The 22,334-nt window shown below is 46.1% G+C and overlaps 1 protein-coding gene across 1 annotated transcript in view; it reads right to left on the reverse strand.

Annotated features, from left to right (window-relative positions):
- Positions 1–22,334, reverse strand: part of ACSF3 (acyl-CoA synthetase family member 3) — a 1,059,592-nt gene that overhangs the window by 104,312 nt on the left and 932,946 nt on the right. The window contains exon 8 of the mRNA XM_069635646.1: positions 8,949–9,083. Coding sequence (XP_069491747.1) covers positions 8,949–9,083 — 135 coding nt within the window. The remainder of the gene's footprint in view (positions 1–8,948; positions 9,084–22,334) is intronic.

Genomic DNA, 22,334 nt, shown 5'->3' on the forward strand with positions numbered 1-22,334 from the left:
GTCATGATATTTAAAAGCCATGGTTTTAATTGTATATTTAAATCTGAGACGAACCATGACTAACTCAATATCCATCTCTTGTCTCTGTATGTTTGTCTTTCTCCTCTCACCCATCCGTACAAATTATAAATGTATAATGTGTTGTTCATAACATTTCAATTGTATCTATGCCAAAATTTATTTTTTGTTTGATTGTGATGTTTCTTGATTTTCCATGGGGATTTTTCTGGTATCATTGTATGCTGTAATACATGTTTCTGAACATTTGATTTTTTGGTTTGGCATTTTGTAAATTTGAACTTTTACCTTTATTATTTTTACACTAATGTTTGTTCTTACTAGTATGACCACACTAGCCCTGATTTGAGAAAGGCCAGCAAGGGCCGAAACACGTGTTATCACTATAAAGGGCAAACTTTAATATTGGATGATACGGATTGGATGACAATAAAACACATCTGTTTCAATTGAAAAGGACGCAATGTCCTGGATTTTCTTGCATGCTTTTGCATAGTTGTACTATACTGTAAATACATATTTCCAGACAAGACAGGTCACTGCCCTTGATACTGAGATGTGGGAGCTGGCTTCAGGTTGACACCGTGCATATCAATGGTTATTGGGTTTTTCTGTCTCCTTTGTTCACCTCTGCAGCTAGGCCCCATGTGGGCCTGTTTAAAGTATACTCTATTTGTATGCTAATTATGTTAATTTCTGCCACCATTGTGCAGTGTTTACACAAAAGAACAGGGCAGATACATGGAGCCTTTGATAGTTAATGTGAGAAACCTGGAGGTGTCCCATCCGCTAGTCCCCAGGAATCTGACATCCAGTTGGCCAGGACACGGCCATCGCTTTTGGGTCCAGTTCCTGGGGGTGAACCAGTGCAGGAGAGTGAGGGGTCTTTGGGGAGTGGAAGTGGGACACCAGATGGCGAGACGCGGTATCCCCTTCCCTGTAACACCTTTACCCCATTCTACCAGGTAGGATGCTTAGGAACCCCCCCTTTTCCAACACAAACACTTTCTCACAGACAGCTCACTGTGAGAGAAAACGGACTAACACCTGACATCTCCCAATACAATGGTAAGGCAGGGTCAGGCAATTACTGATCATTACACACACCTGACTTCCATCACGCTTCCTCACACGGATAAAAAGCAGAGCATGATAGCACACTCTGAGTAAGGCAAAGCACATGAGGAAGCAGCAGTTCCAAGATGGCAAAAGACAGCAAGACCGATGCGGATTGCAAGGAGGGAAGTGCTCTTGACCTTTTCAATGAAAGACAGTTACTTTCATGAACGTTCTAGACTAGGAAACGTAAAACCCGGAATCAAGGCTGAATAATCCTGCATTGTGTGTCAGAGGTACTGGGGGTTCTCCTGAGTTTATAGTCAAGGCGGGGAGAATTGTTTGCCACTGTGGTACTGTCTATGGCTCCTACAATATAGCAGCGCCAGTGAAGTGAGCACAGTCTGTGAGTTGGGGAGACTGATATCAGACCGGTCTGTGTTGAAGCCAAGATTGCAAGCGGCAACATTGTATTGTGAAAACTGAAGAGAACAATGTATGAAGCATATGTGGCAAACGACACAAACATAAGGAAACAGCACATGAGTGATTGAACTTTAAAGCCAATATACGATACCGTAGACAGTGTGGTCAGCACCACGTGACTGCTCATTCGAAAGTCTCTGTTAGGTATCCAACAGAAAGGTGGCAAATGTTACAAGGAAAGGAATTGTGAAATTGAAGTGGTCCTGCAGTGGGTCAAACAAAACCCCAGGCACATTCGAAAGTCTTCGATAGTAAGAATCCTATGTGAGATTCAAATTGGTCCAAACCCAGCTGAGGGAGACTAATTATGTTAAAAGGGATCTGAGCCCGGCTGAGGGGTATCCGGGGTGAACCGTGAGTCACCCGAGAAAGAAAAGAACCGTGAGTCAACCCGAACATTGCGTTAAAAGGATCTGAGCCCGGATGAAAGGGATCCAAGGTGAAGAACATTGTGTTAAAAGGATCTAAGCCCAGCTGAGGGGAATCCGGGGTGAATAGTGAATCACCTAAGAAATTGAGTACTTGTGAAAATCTGAAAGAGGAAAATAACGTATTGTTCATTTGTCGCATCAGGCCGTCTGAATGAAGAGACTTTAAAAGGCAAAGACATTTGGGCACAAAAGGCCATGATGCTAATGATTGAACTGTATCTTCGTGCTAGAGAAGCCAGAGACTGTGCTAAGCTCGAGTGAACCTCCTTATACCATGCTGAAAAGGTGGGGAAGAGAGGCCAACAGCCTGAACATCCTGACATATCATTTTTTGAACACTTCTTTCTTTTCTGTACCATTGTTTCCCACACTATTTGTATTTAGAGTTAAGGATTGGCAATAGATTTAGTAGTATATGCCCTTTTATTTTGACAAGACACCACTAGGACTGCGTTATTACTATTTGATGGTCGTAGCTTGCTCACATCTGTAGATTTAGGATTAAACCCCTTTTCTTGTCAAAGAAACACACTTGAACTGTGGTCACTTGTGTCTGTCTTACTGTTGATACCAGGTCTTCCTTACATGTGATGTCAGGAGTGGGATGTGACTCAATGGAAACAAATTGAGGACCCCTAAATTCCAGAATCCTAATCATAGAGCCTCAGACCCCTCTGTTGCCACGAAAGAATCAACAGGCCTTGATATCTGTAGCAGCAGAGAAGCTACTTTCCCTCCAGGGAAAAGAGGAATGATTCCCACAGACTTAGTTTTGATATCCGCTCCTGGGTGTTATATAAGATTGGTCCCAGAATCTGGCCTGGCAGTTCGGTCTTGTTGTTCTAGCAGGCGTCACAGATCCCTACTACCGGGAAGACATAAAGGTTCTCTTACAGAACCATGGTGAGATTCCCTTTGAAGTACGTCATGGGGACAAAGTAGCACAAGTAATACTTGAAAGGGCTCTACTTCCTTGTTTTAGAGAGAGGGAGCCGGAAGATACTGAAAAGAGGTACCTTAGGCTTTGGGGAAGCTGATGAACCATCTACGACTGAAGAGAAAAGGGAAGAAGAACGTACCATCTTTCCAGACCTAGCCTTCGCCCAGCGAAATAATCTAGCCCTCGCTAAGGCTTTTTTTACAAGCAAGAAGGGTGGGAGATTAACCCGAATAAAGTTCAAGGTCCAGCTGAAACTGTGATATTCCTAGGATTCAGTGGCATCATGGGCATTGAGAAATGGTGTCAAAAGCCCTGTTTGGGTTTTGGAGACAACACATTCCCCATTTAGGGCAGATATTGGCCCCCCTCTACAAGGTGACACGAAAGAAATATGAGTTTCAGTGGGGGGAAGAGCAGCAGAAAGCCTTTGAGCTGGCGAAAGACACCGTGCAGCAGGTGCTTGATTTATGGCCATCGAAGGAAGGCGAAGTGGAATTAAATGTGTCTGTACAAGACAATTATGCTAACTGGAGTGTGTGGCAGAAACAAGACAGGAAATGTGTGCCATTGGGGTTTTGGAGTCGTAAGTTACCCGATGCTGGTAACTCATACACTCCGTTTGGAAGCAATTGCTGGCGTGTTATTGGGCCATTGTTGATACCGAGCAAATGACGGTGGGCCATGATGTATTAATGAGACCATAAACACCAATCATGCAATGGGTACTGAGCTCTCCTAAAAAGCATAGAATAGGACATGCTCAAGAAGCCAGCATAATTAAATGGAAATGGTATATTCAAGACAGAGCGAAATCAGGGAAGGGTGGAGTTGCAAAACTACATGAGCAAGTAGCCAGCATACCGCCCTCAGATTACATACCACCGGAAGGGCCTGAAAAACGTGAGTCTCCCGTGAAATGGGGAGTACCTTACAGCGATTTGACCGTGGAGCAAACAGAGCATGCTTGGTTCACGGATGGTTCAGCTTGATATGTGGGAACTGAGCGGTACTGGAAAGCAGTGTCATACAATCCCAAGACAAAAAAGATGTTGACAACGACAGGGAAAGGGAAGAGCAGTCAGTTTGCAGAGCTTTACGCAGTTTACCAAGCAAAGAAACAAGAGACCCCTGGTCAATGTTATGTGTACACAGATTCATGGTCAGTGGCGAATGGATTGGCGGTGTGGTTGCCAACTTGGCAAAAGAATGGGTGGAAGATTCATTCAAAAGAGTTGTGGGGAAAAGAACTGTGGCAAGATATTGCAGAAATGTTATCACAAAGTGAAGTCACTGTATATCATGTGGACGCGCATTGTGCCACAGACTCATTAGAACGTTGGTTTAATTATGTTGCAGACGAACACACCAAGATTTCCTCTGTGGATGCAGAGGCTCAGGAAGACGATTTGGAGGGTTTGGCCAAATGTGGACACCTTGGAGAAAAGGCTACTATGAGGTGGATCATTTTGCAATGTCCATTGTGCCAACACCACCTGCATAGACCTATCCCTCAGATTGTTCGGGGTACATTGCGAAGAGGATAATTACCATGTCAAATTTGGCAGATTGATTATATCGGTCCCATGCCAATCAGCAGAGGTTGTCAGTATGCATGCACTATTGTGGATACATACTCAGGATATTTGATGGTTTTGCCATGCAAACGTGCAACTCAACTGAACACCATCAGGTTGTTAGATCAGATCATACTACAATATGGAGTGCCTTTGCAGATTCAAAGTGACAATGGGTCACATTTCAAAGGCAAATTAATCCAGGAGTTTTGTCAGGAAAAGAGCATTGGGTGGTTGTATCACGTACCCTATTACCCAGCTGCTTCAGGGTTAATTGAACAAATGAATGGGCTATTGAAAGCACAGTTACGCGAATCTGGAGATGGCAATTTGGCAGGCTGGCGTGATCGTGTGTTTGATGCGGTACAAGTATTAAACAATAGACCTGTGAATAAGCATGAAACTCCTTTGATGCGACTAATGACTCCTACTTTACAGGTTCAACCCAATTCAGTCAGAGAAACACTATTGTACTGGGAAATTACTCCAGGTTCTTTAGCTCCCTATCGAGCAACTCCAGAGTCAGCAGGGGTAGACTTGCATTCCCATGAAGAAATCAGATTGGACCCGAGAGGGATGGTTGTAATTGAAACAGGGATTGGAGTACAAATTCCCCCAGAGCATATGGGATGGATTGCCCCTAGATCTGGCCTAGCATTGAAGGGAGTTCAAGTGTTGGGAGGGGTAATTGATGCCGATTACCAAGGCGAGATTAAAGTCATCCTGATGAATAGTGGGGACCAATTGTTATCGATCCACAAGGGTGATCGAGTGGCCCAATTGATCATTATTCCCGTTAAGTTGTCCATGATTAAGAAGGGGGAGCCTCCTACAGTGTTAACTACCCGTGGGGATCGCAGTTTTGGTTCTTCAGACAGTATGGTACCGGGTGCAAAGGTGTGGGTGGAAAAGCCAAGTGGCCCACCAGTGCCTGCAGATGTCATTGCATCAGGCAAAGATCAAGTAGTTTTAGTCATGGAGCCTGGTAGAAAGAAATGGAAATATGTGCCCGCAGACAAATGTTACCTGGGAGAGTGATGTGCAACACTGATATCTCTTTTCTGGGTTTGCCTTGTAGATCCTGTGTCTGGCTGGTGTAATTGTGGTACTAAATGGACTCCATTTGGGAGAGTTAAACAGCTTGCTGCTACCAACGAAAAATGTCACATCTGTGCCAGTGATCAAGGGGATACTGATAGTGATTAATAATGTTGTCCCAAAGCAGCCTTATGCTGATGCCGAAAAGCCAGCCAGACCGAAGACATGGATTCGTGAAATGCGGCTAACACATCAGGAGCAAGTGAAAACAACTTTGATGCCAGTCATGCGAGAAGCATTTCCAGGATGGCGAAAACATTCTCCTATGATCACCCAGACGGAGAATATGTGGATATATCTGGCACATCAGGTGCTCAACATATCGCACTTCTGTCTTACTGATGTGCCCAATGCTGAAGCTTTACTGACCACGTGCTTAGTGGCAGTGCCGACGCCTGTTCCGGTTTTAAAGCATATCTTCGGCGTCACACACGATTCTTTGGTTCAAGATTCTGATATTAGACAAGCTTTTTCCGTTTATGAGTACTGTAGGTTCTGCCAAGAAACTGATCGCAAATGGAGAAATTTGACATGTGTTATTACTTATAATATAACCCAAGGTGATATATGTTATCTTATGACCTGCAATGCACAAGAAATTGGCAAATGCCAACAGATCGATTTAACCAAATAGCACAATCATACAGGGTTTGAGCAGCGACTACGTTCGCGAATGCCATGCACATGCACCAGTGTAAATAATACTATGTCTTGTAATCATACAGTGATAGCTGCCAGTCATTTGAATCATGTGAAACTTCCAACAGGATGGCTCTTTTCATGTGGCAACATCACATACACTTATATTCCAGCTGATATTTCTGGAGGTCCATGTGCTTTAACTCGATTAGGACTAATGATGTTTCCTTTACACCCAGCGATAACTTGAGGTAAAAGGTCAACTTTCGAATCTGTAGGTCTATCTCTGGATTGTGATTCACATGTGCCCTTGTTATCAGAAGCTGAGGTTCTAGCATTAACCCTTTCATTAGTGGGAGTTTGTGGTTTAGCTGCTGGAGGTTACAAATCTTTGATGAAATTAGCATGTTTAGTAGTCAAAAGCCTTAATCATACTTCTCATGCATTAGAAGAATTACTCCTTGATAGTCAAGTTATTAGAAAAGCAACTTTGCAGAACAGAGCTGCTGTTGATTACCTATTGCTAAAGCATAATTTAGGGTGTAACGCATTTGAAGGTGTGTGTTGTTTCAATTTAAGTGACCATTCACGATCCATTGAAAGTCATATTCGAGGTTTGAGGGATCTCATTTCTCAAGTGTCTCAAGATCTTACTGGGAATTGGTGGGATTGGTTATTTTCATGGATACCTGATATTGGGGGTACACTACGTTACGCTTTTGTTTGCATTTTCATTATATTAGCTATCATAATAGCTTGTTGTTGTTGTATTCAATGTATTCCCAATTTAGTTTTAACGTTTCATAAGTTTCAGAGACCGGCTCCTTTGCCACTGGGCTATGGAAGGTAAATATCCAAGGGTGGAATTGTTATGCTTGAACTAAAATGGCGCTGGTGTGCAGTGCATTCTGGGAGCGCTCGGAGCCATGATGGATATTTACTTCATGCCGCAGTGAAAAGCTGCACACATTTTGCTGAGTGTTAGATTCACGGTGCTGAGGAAAACATGCTTTCCAAACCTGGTATGCGGTCAAGGACATTTCTGCTGGGAAAGCTAACTTTGTTATGGTTTGTTACTGTTCTCCGCAGAGCGTGTTTTTAGAGGAGGGAGGCACTCTGCTCCTTGAGGGTGGCTCTCGATTGACCCAGCTGGCAACCGACGGCTGCTCATCAACTGCGCAAGTGCCATTTCCAAAAGGTTCGAGAACTGCCACCCCTTTGTTCATAGGTTTACTCTACAGCACTATCCTTGGTGGACACTTACTAAGGGTCAATATCTTTTTCTTATATGTCTTTCAGTTGCAGAGGAGGCTGCCAGAGGCCGGTGCCTTCGCGTTGAGTTTCAGGCAATGGGTTTAAGGGCATCTTCAGTGCTTGGTTGTTTCCCCACACTACCCAAGTCACAATTTGGTCAGTGTTTCTGGGTGGCTGTTTTATAGTGTGGCAGGTTCAACAGCTGTAACATCAAGATTGCCACAGAAAGACCTGCACATGCTTGGTATGATTATATCTCCGGAAGGATTCAGGCTTGGTACACCCTCAGAATAAGGATTGTGATCAGGATGATGGACGAGGAGATAATGAGATAATGGGCCCTTTACTTATCGATAATCTTCATTACTCCAAGTCCAGGTCTTCCTCACCACAGTCCATGACCTCCATCTTACCTGAGATCCACTTTGGTTTTAATCAAACAGGAAGTCTATGTGAGTCAGAGGTGCTTTTTATACCCAGTTTAGGGGATGGGTTTAAAAAAGAAAAAGCAATGGGAAGAACAAAAATGTTTTGGGGGGCTTGTGAAGCAACTATATCGAGGGGGTGGACTCACTGCATAGTGTAAGGACTGTGATGAGGAAGACCTGCACTTGGAGTAATGAAGATTACCAGTAGGTAATCAGTACTGAGTAGACTGATCAAGTCTGTTTGACAAGATGTCAAGTGATTTTGAACAGGTGCCTCTCCAAAATGCTATTAGCCCTGGCAAAATAAAGCTCTCTCCTGAGCACACGAGATGGCCACATTGGGAAACCGTCCAAGAGACCAGGGGAGGAGGGGGTAACAGGATCGCCTCAGAGCAGAAGCTTTCTCCAAGAGTCAAAGCAGAATAAAATGCTAGAGCCACGAATGGGGGTGGCGGGTTAGGGAGTCGGTGCCAGAAGACAAAACGCAGATCAGTTTTAGCAAAATAATGGGGGGTTCCTGCACATATAATGCATGCTCTTCCACACTCCCAAAAACACATACCCACAACAGTAGAGAAAGGGAGGGTTTTAATTGTAGCTTCCATCCTAGGCTGATCACGATTCTTCTACTAGCATGATCTATGTGGTCACCTGCTGTCTGAGAATTGACTGATGGCCACAGAAGCTGATTGCAGCTACCCATGTACTACCGGAATCAATCACCCCCAACAAGAATGATCAGACACTATTTACACACCAGCAAAACATATCAGTAAATCAGGGAGCTTGGAAAGATGCTTGATGCTTTCTAATACGTAATGAAAGTACCGTTAGCTATATCACTTGAATTCACCCTCACTTCGTTCCCAAGGAGTCTAGACAAGACATTTTAAATAAAGATACAATCAGTCACTAAATGAGTCACATTCGCACAATGAATAGAAGATGTTCTCCAGAGCTGGTTGTCGACTATGAAACATTATCACATTTGCCACCACCTCAGCCAATAACAAAACTTGATTACCTGCTATACTGGGGTGTGCCAGCAGATGGCGCTCCACTTCCAAGGCACTGATCTTGTAGCCCCCACTCTTGATTATGTCAACTGAGGTGCGCCCCAGGATCCAATAGGTGCCATTCCTGAAGACGGCGGTGTCCCCTGCAAAATAAGCATATCTCAGTGAGAAACACTGGTCAACGGATGAATTTGTGTTACCCTGTTTAGTCTTGTAATCGGGATAGTCTCTGTAGAATAAACACATATGACCCTGTGGGGCAAGAATAAATAACGCCTGCGTGTGTGTACACACATGAATTCTAGTATCTTGGAAGCAGCTAGACACTGTAAGCAAAGGAGCCTGGGCTTGATACCACAAACCTAGAACCCACATATAATCCTTTAACAAGGGGGACTATGTCCCACGTTCCAAGAACTCAGTCATTAAGAAATCAGCTGTGGCAAGGCTCGATTTTTCCCATTTTATTTTATAAAGAGTTAGCTGGCAGAATTTTTAATGATTGAGTCCTATAGAAAAGGAACATTTTAGCCCTGGCTTACTGAGCAGAGGGCTGCTTGAGCGGATCACGAATGGGTGACCCAGCCTAGGGATGTTCCTAGGAAGGATGCATGAACCTGGGGCAGGTGATGAGAACCAAGTCGTAGCCTCGGTCAGGTAATGCAAGCAATGCCCTGGAAAGGGAATAAATGCCAGAGGCGGGCCATGAACGGATACCTCCTTCTCAAACATGGCATTTCAGCAGAACCAAGGATATTCCCAGGGCTGGCTTTAGGCCCGGGCATCCTGTGTGGTCGCCCGGGGTGCCACATTAGCCCCCTGCGACCCCAAAGCCGAGCTGTAGTGGTGGGTAGAGGCCCCCTATTGAAAGAAAATGTGGCCTGCTCTCGTCAGCACCAGCATGAGAGCAGGGTGCATTTCCTTTCAAAAGGGCACTGATGCTAAACCAGCATCAGCGCCCTGTTTGTCTCAGGAGGATAGCTCAGCAGCAACATGCTCGCCTTGGAAGCAAAACGACACAGAGCAACACAGGTTCGATCCCCGGGTCTGCGCTTAGAAACCTCTAGGTATTAAGAGCATTATAAATAACTAATCATATCATATCATAATGAAGTGACAGCACAGAAGCAGGGAGTTAATCACTGCAATAGGGCGCAGATGCTAAACCAGCATGGTGTAGCCTTTGAAAGCCCAGCTGGGGGGCGTCAGTTTTTTTATTCATCACCCCAGGCGCTGCAGGTGCTAAGGCCGGCCCTCGATATTCCTGATGAGAGTTTGATGCAAAGGAAAGTACAGCTTGGGGATGGTGCAGCAGGGGGAAGGAGGATAGACAGATGCTCTGAAAGTCTCATATTATTCCAGTTGAGAAACATGTATTTTGGGAAGGAAATAGTAAGGTAGGATTTGCTAGGGGTAGTTCTGCAAAAGAAGATGGCAGACAGCTATGTTAGGCCTTGGCAAATGTGATGGTGAGAAAATACGACATCAAGCAAAAGGAAGATCATAAGACTATGTAAGATGAGAGGAGGTTAGAAAATGCAGGACAGCACCTACAGATGTTTCAAATGAGGAAAGGCTTCAGTAGGTATAAGTTGCAGTTTATGGGCATTTCAGAATAATAGAGAGGGAGGAAAATCTAGTCTGACAATAAGGCTGGTAAAATGGTAGACCAGGTTTTAGGGATGTGTACCTATCTCAAAAGAGAAGCATGGGCATTCATTTAGTGTGGATGTTTTGTCTGACTGTGTATTAATAGAGCCTGGGGAAAATACTAAGGTAATCATGTTCTATAGTGGCGTAACGTGATTGAAAGGCGCAACAGCCATGAGTAGGGCTATATTTATTTTACATTTTTTGTATTTATAGCAGCGCACAAAGCCCTGAGGCATGTAGGCGCTAGTTACAGTGGATACGGTTTTACAGGCAAATAACAATTTCAGCTCGAAGCTGAGGAGTCAAAATCGTGTAGATTATGGACAAATTATAAATCGAGCATAAGGCTAAAAGTCATAATCAGGTAGTTGCAGCAACGTTACAAGTAAAGTGTTGAGGAGCCTTGATATCACCATTCTGTGACCTCAAACTTATTATGCCCTGACGTCCTATGAGAGCTCCGAATGTAAGAGAGTGTTAGTTGTGTTCCATTCTAGGCAGCTGAGCCTTTGCTGCGAAGTGAAGAGGAACTGCCTAGGCGGTGGTGCGGGCTGTTCCCTATTTACATCTACTTATACTTGTGCTGCCTGTCCTGCACTTGGTCCAATAAAGGGGGCACTGCGAACACAAGCTTACCTGGAGTCTGTGTCTGTATATCAACACTCCACATAAAGCATGAAGCAAACAGTCATAATAGGGTAGGTGCAAATGCTGCAGTGCATAATAGTAGGAGGACCCCATATGGATCCATTGTACAAGCACTCTAAAGAGACTATACAAGCGGCGCTCCCAATGTAAAGTAAGCGCTGCATTGCAAATGATTAAAATTTGGCGGCAGGGAGCCATTTACGTCACAGTGTAAACGTACGGCTCCTCGCTGTCAAATTATGCGTTTTACACATATCAGCCCGTAAGTGAGGCACCAACCAGCCCGGGTGTGGCTGGGAAGATCTAACAGATAGTTCTGATTAGTGGAGAGCGACATCTTATGTTAGACGAGAGACAAATAAGGGAACGCTGGGTGGAGAATTCTGTGTATGAAGTCCGATATCTATAAACTATGTCAGGAGTGTTTAATAAGACAAGAGGCTTAAGTGGAACAGTGCATGCCTTTTGGATCTAGTGCACAAAGGGGCTCAGAGGTCATTATGGGTTTGCTGGTATCTTGTAAAAGTGCTGGTAATACTGTGTACTGGCACTTTTACAGGACCAGCAAAGTATGGGTTACACGGAACCCACTTGCCGTTCTTACACAGGCAATGGAAATACCTGCAATGCCGGAAACATGTGCCACAATGATATCACTCGCACATCATGAGCATGGACTGGCCAGTAATACAGGCAGATATTAACACATGCAAGCTGGAGACACCACCACCCCAGAGCTGCCAGTAAATGGACCCAAGTCAGGGAAATAAGGCCACAGGTGCACCCAATGCACACAGGAACAGTACGAAAGGCCACACCCACCCCAAGAACATTTCCCAACACAACTAAGCTGGCACTCATTGTCTCTGCGATGGACCTGTAGGCACTGCATGCTGATGTGCAGCTGATGGTGCTGGAGCAATAGCAGTGGCGACAGGAGGCCAGGGACAGAAGGAGGATGAGGATGGGGATACAGGTGATTCAGGTGGCGAGGCGCAGGTGTGTTGTGATCCCTTGTACAAGGGCCATACCCTGGGCCCTCTCAGACAGCCAGATACACACCCTGTACTGACTAAACAGGCAAACCATTCATGTCCTCCTGACCCTTATCCAGGATGACATTTGGAGCAGGATCGGCAGCAGGACAGTGATACCATCGCTGTTGAAGCTGGTGTCGGTCCTGCACTTCCTGGGCACTGGCACGCTCCAGCACTCTGTGAGCCAGCTGCATGGCATTTCACAGCCTACCATCTCTAGAGTGCTGGTGCAGGTACCGGAGGCCCTCCTGCACCATGGGGGCTAGCACATCACCCTCCCAGGCACCCAGGTACAGGTGAACGCCACAGAGGCCTGCTTCTATGCGAGTGCAGGTGTGCCCAATGTGTTGGCAGCCTTGGAATGCACGCACATATAGTTGGAGCCCCTCCCCCTCATGCCCCAGAGGAGGTCTACAGGTACTGGAAGCCGTACCATTCCTTCGATGTCCAGGTGACCTGTGACTGCATACTGACCATCATACACTGCTCTGCTCGATTCCCAGGATCAGACCTCAACTCCATGGTCCTGCGGAACAGCACTCTGCCGGCTTACATGGCGCTGGATGTTGGGTGAGTACATGTACATTTACACCTACATTGCAGCATGTGTGACAGGCAAAGGGTTTTTTTGCAAATGCATGTCTGGCAAGCACCCTGCACATGCAGGGCCAACCAGCGCATGTCTCAATTGACAGGCCATAACACACAGGAGTAGCATATGACTGGAGATGTAGCAGTGACTTACCAGGCCATTTCAAACCCAAAAGGACATACACATGCAATGCACTATAGGTACCGGAATGCAACACTGCCACCCCTCCAATGCAAGTGAATCAGTAGACTAGGCCACCTAGGGCCATGAGATGTATGTCCTGGTGAGACATGAGGCATGCATCCACAGACTGACCATCGAGATTCTGCTGTCACAGGCAGGGGCGTTGCTAGGGGGGAGCTAAGGGGGCTATAGCCCCTGATCTTTTGGTTGTAGCCCCGGATAGAATCTCAGGAGCTACAGCCAAAAGACTAGCTAGCCCCCAGTCCCAACAGTTCCGACATCAACGTAGCCCCGGGTCTTTTCCAGAGCTAGCAACTCCCCTGGTCACAGGCAACACCACTGCCAACCACCAGTATGCACACATGGTACTGTCAATGGGACTTGTTACCACACACTGTTGCCACTTGCGTAGTCTCTTGGCACTCTGGCGGGTCTGCCCTGGAATTAGTGTTGGGGTGGATTGTTAGTGGGATTGAGAGGGAGAACAGCAAGAAAGCAGTGTTGTGCTGTTGGCAGCTTCCTTTTGGAGAAAGTGGCCACTGAGTGTTAGGGTGTTTTTTCCTTGGTGCCCGTCATGTGGTGTTGATGCATGATAGTGCATGGTTGGTTCTCATGTTGGGTGTTGTGAAGTGCGTGCTGTCAGTGGTGCGGTAGAGACATGGTTGTGTTTAGTGCAGCAGACTCTGAGGTTGCGCATGCACAAAGGTGCGTTTCCACTATGGTCAGTTAGAGCCAATACATTTCGTACCCCCAGCAATCCATTCAAGTGTAGATACACTTCCCACCCCTAAGAATTGTATCTCAGTGTGCCCCCAACAGTCTGTCTCAGGGAGCAGAACCCAGCATGATGCAGATGTTACACAGTGCCTATCTCAGGGGACAGCAGGGAGCATGAGGCTTAGCGATACCATTAAACCAGATTCATGATGTGGCTAACCTACACATACAGGCGAAGTGTGACATATGGCTAATTTACACAATTCTGCTACATGCAAGATAAGGCTAACCTTGTCTCCTTGCCCCTTGCAGGTGACTCAGGATACCTGTTGCTTCCGTGGCTGATGACTCCTCTGAGGGATTCCCAGACACAGGAGGGAATGGCATTCAACTGAGCGCATGTGAGGACCAGGAAGACCATCCAGCAGACCTTTGGGCTCCTGAAGGCACGTTTCAGATGCCTACAACGGTCTGGGGCTGCACTCATGTACAGGCCAGAGAAGGTGGGGCAGATAGTCCTGGCCTGTGCATTGTTGCATAACATCTGCGTCAGACGCAACATACCCCTGCCCCCAGATCTGGACATTCCTCTGCCAGAGGATGATGATGATGTAGCGCCAGCCAGGCCCCGGCAGGTGCACATGGATCCAGGGATGGGCACATGGCCCATCAAGAACTCATAGATAATTCATTCTGAGTACCTCTGCACTTCCCTTGCACCTTACTGCATATGAGGTGCAAATACAATAAATACTTGCACTAAAATAAGGAATGTCCACTCTTTGCTTCAAGTGTAAAGTATAATGTATTGAAACTACAACACCCGGTGCCCCCTCTTCACACACTCTCTCCCCACACACCCTGTCCCCACACAGACATACCCTCTTTCCCACACACCCCTCCCCACACACACCCTCCCCACAAACCCTAGTCCCACACACCACCCTTCCCCTCCCCACACACCGTCCCCACAGCCCCCCTCCATACACACCCCAAACACCCAAATGCCACTGTGTGAAACACAAAAGTAAATGTCATTCCAGGAGTCATTTCCTAAGCCTCTTGGCCACAGGGTCCTTGGATGGCCCAGGTGGGGTTGATATCCGCTGTGAGTGGCATCTCAGGCTGCTCTCCTGTGAGCTCCCTGGGGTGGCAATGGTTGAGGACGGGTCAGATCCCAGGGCCCCCAAGTGCTCCAGGGTGACCTGCAGGAAGTGGGAGAGGGACTCAGCCATTGCCGAGACCCCCTCATTCCACTCCTGGACCCCTTAGGCGAGCAGGACGAGGGTAGCAGAGGTGTGTCCTTGGGCCCGTGTGCTGCTGGCCTGAATGCACTCCTGCAGGAGCCAACGCTCCTTCAGCTGTTGCTGGACCATTTCAGCCATTGTCGCCATGCTGGTCCTCCAAAGCATGGATCCCCACATCTATGTCCTGGATGTTGGGCATGGCATGGGTGGTGGAGGGGAGCTGTGCAGAGTGACCGTGCTAAACAATGGGGTCGGGTAGGGGGAATGGTCATGCTCATCCTCCTACTCCTCCTCCTCCTCCGCCTCCTCCTCCTCCTCCTCCTTCTCCTCCTTCTCTGTGATGTACCTGCCACGATATGGCTGTGGCTGGTGAGGCATTGTTGGTGTGTAGGGCAAGGGAGGGATGGTGGGGCCACTTGCGATAGGTGTGGTCTTGCTGGCAGCTGGCGGTGGTGGTTGTGCCAGCTGTGCAGCCATTACGACAGGTGGAGGTGGTGGATGGGCCGACTGCAGGAGGTGGTGGTTGGGCTGCAGGAGGTGATGGTGCTTGTGCTTCCAGAGATGGTGGTGCAGCCTTCCTGCCTGCATGTGCCCAGCCAGATGAAGTACCAAATGGCATACAAGATGTGTTGCTGTGGGAGCATTTGCCTGTTGGGTGAGATGAACATGCAGTTAGTCTTCAGTGAGTCACGTATGTGGGCTTTCATTACACCCATACTACATTGTGTGTGTCCTGGTCTTGTTACTCTGTTTGGTTGGTCGGTTTGTTCTGGTGCGTGCTTCTACATGTAGGTGGTGGGAGTGCAAATTGACTGTTAGTCTGCCATGGTGGCTTGTTGTTGTGTTTGTGGTGGGCCTATAATTACTATCCTGTTCTCCCATGGCACACATGGGCGCTCATCATATGTCCATGTATGGGGCAGTCCATGTTGTCTACGGTGCTTGTGCATGGATATGCAACCCCTGGCATGTGTGTGTGAGATTGGCCCATTTGCTGTGACTTACATGTGTTGGACCCGTTCCCTTGCCCATTTAGTGTTTCTCTGCACGGGGATTCATTTATTTGGACACAAAATTGGCATTTACATGGGGTTTGTTGTACTTATCATCATGGCCTTGGGTCCCGAATCCGGCCCCTGCTGCCCCAACTTCCTCAATGCCCTCCATGTGCAGGATGGAGCTGCACGTCTCCTCCTGGGGTATCAGGGTCGGGGTGCCACCGCCCCATCTCCTGTGGCAGCAGATTCCCTCTGATGGGTGGTCAGTATGTTCCTGACCCGCAGCTGTAAGTTGTCCCACCGCTTGTGGCAGTCATGTGGTGTGTGTGGGACGGGCCCCACTGCAGTCCCCTTGTCGGCCACCTCCTGCCAGATGGCCGTCTTTCTCCTCTGGCTGCTCCTAGGATTGCCAGCCCCTAACAGTGCCTCTGCATTTGCCACAAAATTATCTGTGAAGGCAGTCAGCTCAGGCTCTGTGAAACACGGCTTGCGGAGCTGGACCTCTGGCACACTTTATTTGCCACTCCCTGGCATGTCTGCTGTGTTGGATGTGGTGGATGTCAGCAGGAAGTGGCTGATTTTAAGTGGATTCTGTTTTTCTAAATGGCCGCCGTAGAGCTTCCCGTTCCTGTGATGACGCTATTTCTGGTGCTGGTAATTCCAGCACTGGAAATTCCAACTTCGGAATTACCGGTACCAGTGATTCCAGCAGTCTGGGTGCCGCTATCGTTGTTTCTGGCACATTTCTGCCAGAATCACCAGCAATTTCTGATATTTGCCAGTAATTTCGGCATGATGGTAGTATCGAAGGGGGGACGCACGTGCTTGTGGACCGGGAATATGCCGTAATTCCGGCGGTCAGACTGCCGGTAACGGTACTACCGGCACACCAGAATTACCAGCATTTTTCCGTAATATTCGTAATGAGGGCCAATAGGGCATTAGCAAAATAGGGCTGATCAGAGGATAAGCTTCAGTGGGAAAAGGACAATGGCAATGCAGATGCAGTTATGATCATTCCCATGTTTTGTATCTTGCTGGATGAGACAGGAGATGCAAATGGACGTGTCTTTGGGTATAACGTGACAGCCACTCAAACTGATGTGCATGTGATAGAGATGTGTGTGTGAAAAGTGTGCCTTTTCTCACTTGCGAAAGACTCTACAAATCTGATTCAAGCCGTCTAGGGGGGCGGGAGGATTCCAGTGTTCAACTGGATGCATGTCATATACTACACTTTTAATAGATTTAAAACATTTGGCAGTGTTGTAAACAATATGCTGTTGTAAACCCACTGCCAATTCTGCCATTCTCACAGGACATGGTATTCCAGAAAATAATCTCAACTGTATTTGGCATATGATAACAGAAGAAAATAGACATATCTAAAGATGACTCAACTGGCATTGGTAAACATCACAGAGAAGGGAAGAGTAGAAGTATTACACTCAGAACGCATGTAACCTGCTAAATGTCAGAAGATGAGAGATCAGAAGAGTAGGTGACTTACTGAAGTATGACATTGCAGGGGGTTCCATGGCTATTTGAAAGTTAGAGGATACGGGTGGAGGACAGGAAGGTCAAATGACACAATGAGGGTCAGAAGAGGCCAATAGAAGAAGTTAGGTCACTTGATGTAGATCATAGGAGGGTAGTGATTGGGCTTCTATGACTTGAAGTCAGAAAATAAGAGGTGGAGGTTGGGCGACACACTGAAGTAAGAAGATGAGGGTGGTCGATGCTAGGCAACTTGTTGAAGGTCAGGGGGATACCGGTGGATGGTAAAGGTCTTGTTCAAAGTCATTTTAAAGTGGCAAAGTTTATGTGACTTGGTAAATGCAGGATCAGTTTGCCAAAGGTTATGGTACTTAATGAAGATTAAGGAGGAACATTGGTGGGTTGGAATACGTACTTGTGTACACAACGGATTTCTGGTTCAGCTGCCAGTCCTGAAATGTATATACAAAAGGTGGCTTGTTTTTTCATAGAAAAATATAAATAAGCAGAAACATGCCATTTCAACACACGTAATATGCAGCCTGGTTTGTAGGTAGGAGTTGATGATAAATTCTTCGACTTCATGTGCAGTGGAATTTGCTTCCTGATAAGTGTGCTGTAATACTCAGGGAATGCTCACTGGCACTAGTTCACAGGTACTATATGGACTCCATGATACAGGATAATCTCCCTGACCACTCTTCGATGAGAAAACTTCTTAGGCCGGTCTTCATGGTAAACATGTTTCTCTGGCCTCTGTTCTCCAAATGGACATCTCTTTAGCCACAAATCTTTCAGAGTAGGTCTCTATAGCCTCGTATAGACCACAGAGAGAGCGGGATACCTAGTATTTCAGGTTTAGGTCTGTTTGACCGAAAATAATTGACATTTTCAAAATTGACAGCATTTCTTTGGATTGTTTTTTATTAGAAAATGTGGGTGTACCCCCTGCACAGCCCCCCCGCCCCCCCACCTTATCCTATTCCCTTAGCCCACCCCACCCCAAATATATATTTAATCTAATTTGACCAAAAATTCCCCCAAAAAACAATCAAAAAAATTTGGTCAAATTGAAAAGGTCAATTTGGCCTGCTATCAAGTATGCTAATACTGTATTTCATTATCCTCCATTCTCTGTGGGATCATATGCCTAGCCTTTGTTCTCTGATGGAATACATTTTGTCCTCCCTTCTGAGAGGTAATGTTTCTCTGTAGTTTGAGAGAATATTTCTCAATATTACAGTGGGAATATCGTTCTGACATCAATTATCTGAGGAAACGGCTGTATGACATCAGCCTTTTGTAGTGGAATTACTTTTAGTCTCTACTCTCAATAGAAACAACTGACTTTACTAAAGGAGGAATGGATTGCATGTTTAAATTCTCAGGTAATCATTCTCTTTTCTCTGTTCTCTTCCACAGTATGATTTCCATTCTCAATTCCCCATTGAAAAATCAATTTGTTCTCAATCTGCCTATTATCTCTCTAGCCTCCACTCCCAGTAAATATGTTCTCTGCTAATTACTTTCAAGGATAACTTCTCCCAGGCACATTTCTCTGTAACACATGGAAACAGCACATCTATTCGACACTGCCCATGAGAAAGGTGTTTTTCAACATTTTCCCCACATAATCAAGGACTGGAGTTTGCTTATACAATTATACTGGTCCTAGAATATGTTGAAATAGCTGTACAGTGTGAACAAACATTCTTTGCACGTCAACCACCCCAGATTCTTCAGTGGATTGCCTTGCTGATGTTACCTTCTCTGGGATGGTCTAAAACCACACTCCTCAGAAGGGATACCTTGTTACCTCTTGAGTTTAGACTTTCAAGGTGGACGACTAAAGGTCATCAGTCACTGGAAAACTAACCAACTATCTTAGGATCTTAGCGGATGGCTCATAGACCAATTCTGATGGTGGCAGAGGTCCCTCATTGTGCCCACCAGTGGGCATGTGCGGGAATAGCAAATCCAAGAAGACAAACCCTGGTATTGCAGGCTCAGTCAGACATGACATAGCGGGCAACCAGATACACCTGAAAACGTTTGTGAGACAAGCCGTGGGTGTTCCACCAATCCAGAAGGTAGAGGGATCATTATGTACAGCAGCCATTCATTAAGGGGAACCCCACCCAACAAAGGACTATAGAAACACTCCTGGCAGACAGCTAAGTTGGTGCCTTTGAAGTTGCAGAGCAGTGAACAGTCGGGAGATGGAGGTGTAGGAGAAGGAGGCGATGAAGTGGTTGAAGGTGCAGGAGGTGATGCAGAAATAAATAAAGGTGCAGGAGGGAGAGAAAATGCAGACAGAGGTGAAGGTGCAGGAAGAGGGGAAGAATGAGTTTAAGGGCAAGGAGGTGAAGTTGGTGCAGAAAGAGTTAAAGGCGCAGGAGGGGCAAAGAAAGAGAGAACAGAAGGATTCCGATGAACTTGATATCAGGAAGGTAGAGGTGACAGAAATTAAACAATAGGAGGGGAGAGAAGTGGGGATTAGAGGACGTAAAGGAGTGGAGATTCACCAAGAGAGTTAAACCATCACAAGAGGGGAAGTTGGAGAAGTGGCAAAGAGGAGACACACCCAGTCGGAGGAGTAGCGTGGAAGTCTGAAGTAGAAGAGGAATAAGGTGGGTGGTCCCTTTGAGGAATAGGGACAGTTATACAGAGAGAGATAAATAACACCTGTCAACCTGTTTTCTGGGGACATCGGAGGAGGTATGAGAACATGGGGAAATTGCTTACCCAATGTGACTCCCACAGGGTGGTGAAAAGAGGGATCCCAACGGCTCACTATCCCCAAAGAGACATGGTTGAATCCCTCTAAAATCCAGGAATAATGGTCAGGAATTAGAGCACTATAGTGCCCAAGAATCCTTGAAGAGGATTCCCACCACGCAAACACCAAAGCGGTTGTCAAACAACGAAAATAACACTGGTTTACGAAATCTACCGACATTCACTAAAACAAAGAGGGAAAGTATCTGGCGCTAACCTGACCTAGACTAAGAGAAAGGAGGGATGTGACCCTCGCATTGCAGTTGCCAGTGTGCCAAAGAGTCTCTGGCAGCACAGAGTAAAGGAGAAATGTTGCAGACTCGTGCTATAGAATCCAAAGATGGAGCTTGTCTTGATAGGGGCAAAATCTTCCTCGGGGCCAGCCCTTTGAGAGCAAAAAATACCCAATTCAGCCCAAAATACAGGTTCTATTGTGCTGAGCAGTGAACTCATGCTAGTGACAAATGACACCTTCAATAAGTTTTAGTATTTATTCTAAACAGTGAGTGAATATACATTTTGGGATTCAAGTTAGAGAAGATTACAAAGCACAAAACTTAGAGAAATGCAAAATATAGAGAAACATAGAACTTAGATAAACATAGAGAAACATAGAGAAACACAGTCTTACGCCCCTTCAATCAGCACTGGGAGACCCTGGCCCTCATAAGTTAGCTGTAACAAGCCCCGCTCAGAGGACAGCGCTGCTGGGTGCCGTCAGAGCTCCAATTCCGGGCACTTGATCTTGCTCGAACCAAGTCCACAGGACGATCTCCCACCTGAGTCATGTGAGCATGCATATTTTATAATCTCGTGCTGCCCATCCACGACGCACAGTTCCAGAACTTTCCCTGTGCAAAATATAGGCTGGCTCATGGAAAAAACCCAGCTCTGTAAATTTCCACTGTGCTCCTTCTTCGGAGCCCCTCCCGGGAGCCCATCTGCGCGAAAGCTCAGGAATGTCTTATCAGTGCCTTCCCAGAGAAAGGAAGATTAGTTTACAGGGGCCATGCAGGGCTACCGTTAGTGAGGCAGAATATTCTAAGGGAAGCCGGGATGTATTAACCCTATTAGAGCAGGCTCTAAAAGGCATGCACTCATAGTTTAGTGTTCATAGCGCTTAAGACTGGCTATCTAAGCGCTATATAGGTGCCATAATGTTCCAAACACTCCAATATTGTCTATTAGCTACAGAGCTCAGGGCCCTCGCCCTGCCTGCATAATGTGACCTATCACTCCTACTAGGCCTGCATATTCCTTGTAGCTCACTACTGCATAATGGAAGTGCTACAACAGACTACTGTCAGCATTTTTGGCACATACTTTGAATACACTATTGCCCCTCAGCGGCTAATGCTGTCATCTAAAGCCCTGATTGGCAAGGTTGCAATTTTGTTTATCACTACAGAGCTAAACACCAAGAATGCATTTATATCCTCACACACCCTTGTTGCAGATAATCAAAACTATCAAATAATTAAACAATACCTTAGACAAGATTAAAATGTAATGAAAGTAAAAAGAGGCTCTCATGGAGACTTGCGCCAAATCAGGTAGTTTGTAAAATTGTTTAATAAGCACAATTAAACAACTGCCTTTCGTAAAGTCAAATTGTTATTTCATCACAATTGCCCAATTTCCCTTTATGATGACACGTGTTTCGGCTAAGTAAGCCTTTCTCAAATCAGGGCAGGCACATTCTCTTAGAAGCATATACGTCCAATATTCGGTGCCAAGTATTATTCGGTTTCAGAATTCCTGGGGTTAAATCCCTGTCCAGCGTAATAACTGGGATGGTTGACACAAGTCTCCAAGAGAGTCTCTTTCTACTTGCGTATAAATTAGGGTGGATTTTGCTCTCCATCCACCCACTCCGGGGAGTCGCGACAACAATCTTTTAATGATATGCGCAGATTGGATCATTAATGCTACAAAGGTTGCAATTTTGAGTCGCTAGCGGAAGACCAGTCTTAGGGACAGCACCTCATTTTTTCTGTAAAATGTAATGAAGAGAGCAATTACCGGATCCCCAGGGAATAACCAA

The sequence above is a fragment of the Ambystoma mexicanum genome, chromosome 1q, assembly GCF_040938575.1.
Source record: "Ambystoma mexicanum isolate Mex_15411 chromosome 1q, UKY_AmexF1_1, whole genome shotgun sequence".
Taxonomy (NCBI): domain Eukaryota; kingdom Metazoa; phylum Chordata; class Amphibia; order Caudata; family Ambystomatidae; genus Ambystoma; species Ambystoma mexicanum.